At 46.3% G+C, this 1,136-nt stretch overlaps 1 protein-coding gene across 1 annotated transcript in view; it reads right to left on the bottom strand.

Annotated features, from left to right (window-relative positions):
* LOC107099523 (plexin-B3-like) overlaps positions 1 to 876 on the bottom strand; it is a 16,098-nt gene extending 15,222 nt beyond the window's left edge. Inside the window, exons 1-4 of the mRNA XM_015397687.1 lie at positions 704 to 876; positions 511 to 627; positions 281 to 394; positions 119 to 209 (exon numbers count right to left, since the gene is read on the bottom strand). Of these exons, the coding sequence (XP_015253173.1) occupies positions 119 to 209; positions 281 to 394; positions 511 to 564 (259 nt within the window). The 5' untranslated portion in view covers positions 565 to 627; positions 704 to 876. The remainder of the gene's footprint in view (positions 1 to 118; positions 210 to 280; positions 395 to 510; positions 628 to 703) is intronic.
* Positions 877 to 1,136: the final 260 nt, after the last annotated feature.

Here is a 1,136-nt window from a genome sequence, read left to right as displayed (position 1 = left end):
GGGTCTGTTACTGGTCTGGAACTGGAACCTGAGGGTCTGTTACTGGTCTGGAACTGGAACCTGAGGGTCTGTTACTGGGCTACTCCAACACGCAGAGGGAAACAGGTGAGTTTCTTACGTCTGAGTCCAGGCGATGAGTCGATGCGTCTCTGTCCTCTGCGCAGGTAGATGGCAGCAGAGTACTGCAGCTGACTGAGGCCAAACTGAAACTAACGACACAGAGAGCAGCTTCAGTGACTTGAAGGCTGTGGGAACCTTTTCTGCCGGCAGGTGTGTTTACCTGCTGGGAGCTGCAGGTGAAGATGTTGGTGCCGTCCTCTGTTTTCTGCACAGCAGCTGTCAGGTTAAACTGCACGTCCTCAACTTCAACAACACACACATACGGAGCTTCGTCCTGAAGATTTAAACAGATTCAGGGAGAACTTGAGATGTTGGTATCAGTAGTTCTCCTTACATGTTGACGTTTAGTTAGCTGGGGAGCCGAGGGGCTTTATTTAAAAACAGTCTCACCATGAAGACATCTAGGTTCCGACCCTCCAACACAATAGTGGTGTTAAAGCCCATTGGCACTAGAGCAGAAGTTCTAAGTGAGAAGACCAGAGGGCAGGAGCTGGGACCAGGAGCGTCCTGTAGAGATGAAGACCAGAAGACAGTCAGACAGGTGGACAGACTGAGAACGATCGATGGTTATCAGCGGACTGACCTTCTGGTTCTGGATCAAGTTCTTGCTGGGGCAGCTATAGGTGTGAGTGCACAGCTGATCCAGAGGACACCAGTTACAGCTCCAGGAGGAGCTGACACAGGCTAGACACCTGCAGCACAGGGTGACATCATCATCATCATCATCATAATTAACATCATCATCATCATTATCATCATCATCATTAAATGATCATAAACATCTTCATCACCCATTAACCCTGTGAGTCAGAAATAATAGTTATCATCCCTGCTTGCACACACTGGTAGCAATGTCAGAATGAGATATTATCACTAATCACTATTATCATTATCATCATCATCACTATCATTATTATCATGATGATGATCATCCTCATCAATATCATTTATGACTGTCTATTCAGTTTATTTCTATAGCTCCAATTCACATCATGTCATCTCAGGTCACTTTCCAG

Source organism: Cyprinodon variegatus, unplaced genomic scaffold, assembly GCF_000732505.1.
Source record: "Cyprinodon variegatus isolate N-32 unplaced genomic scaffold, C_variegatus-1.0 Scaffold28, whole genome shotgun sequence".
NCBI classification, from domain to species: Eukaryota; Metazoa; Chordata; class Actinopteri; order Cyprinodontiformes; family Cyprinodontidae; genus Cyprinodon; species Cyprinodon variegatus.
This window is presented reverse-complemented; position numbering and strand designations above follow the sequence as displayed.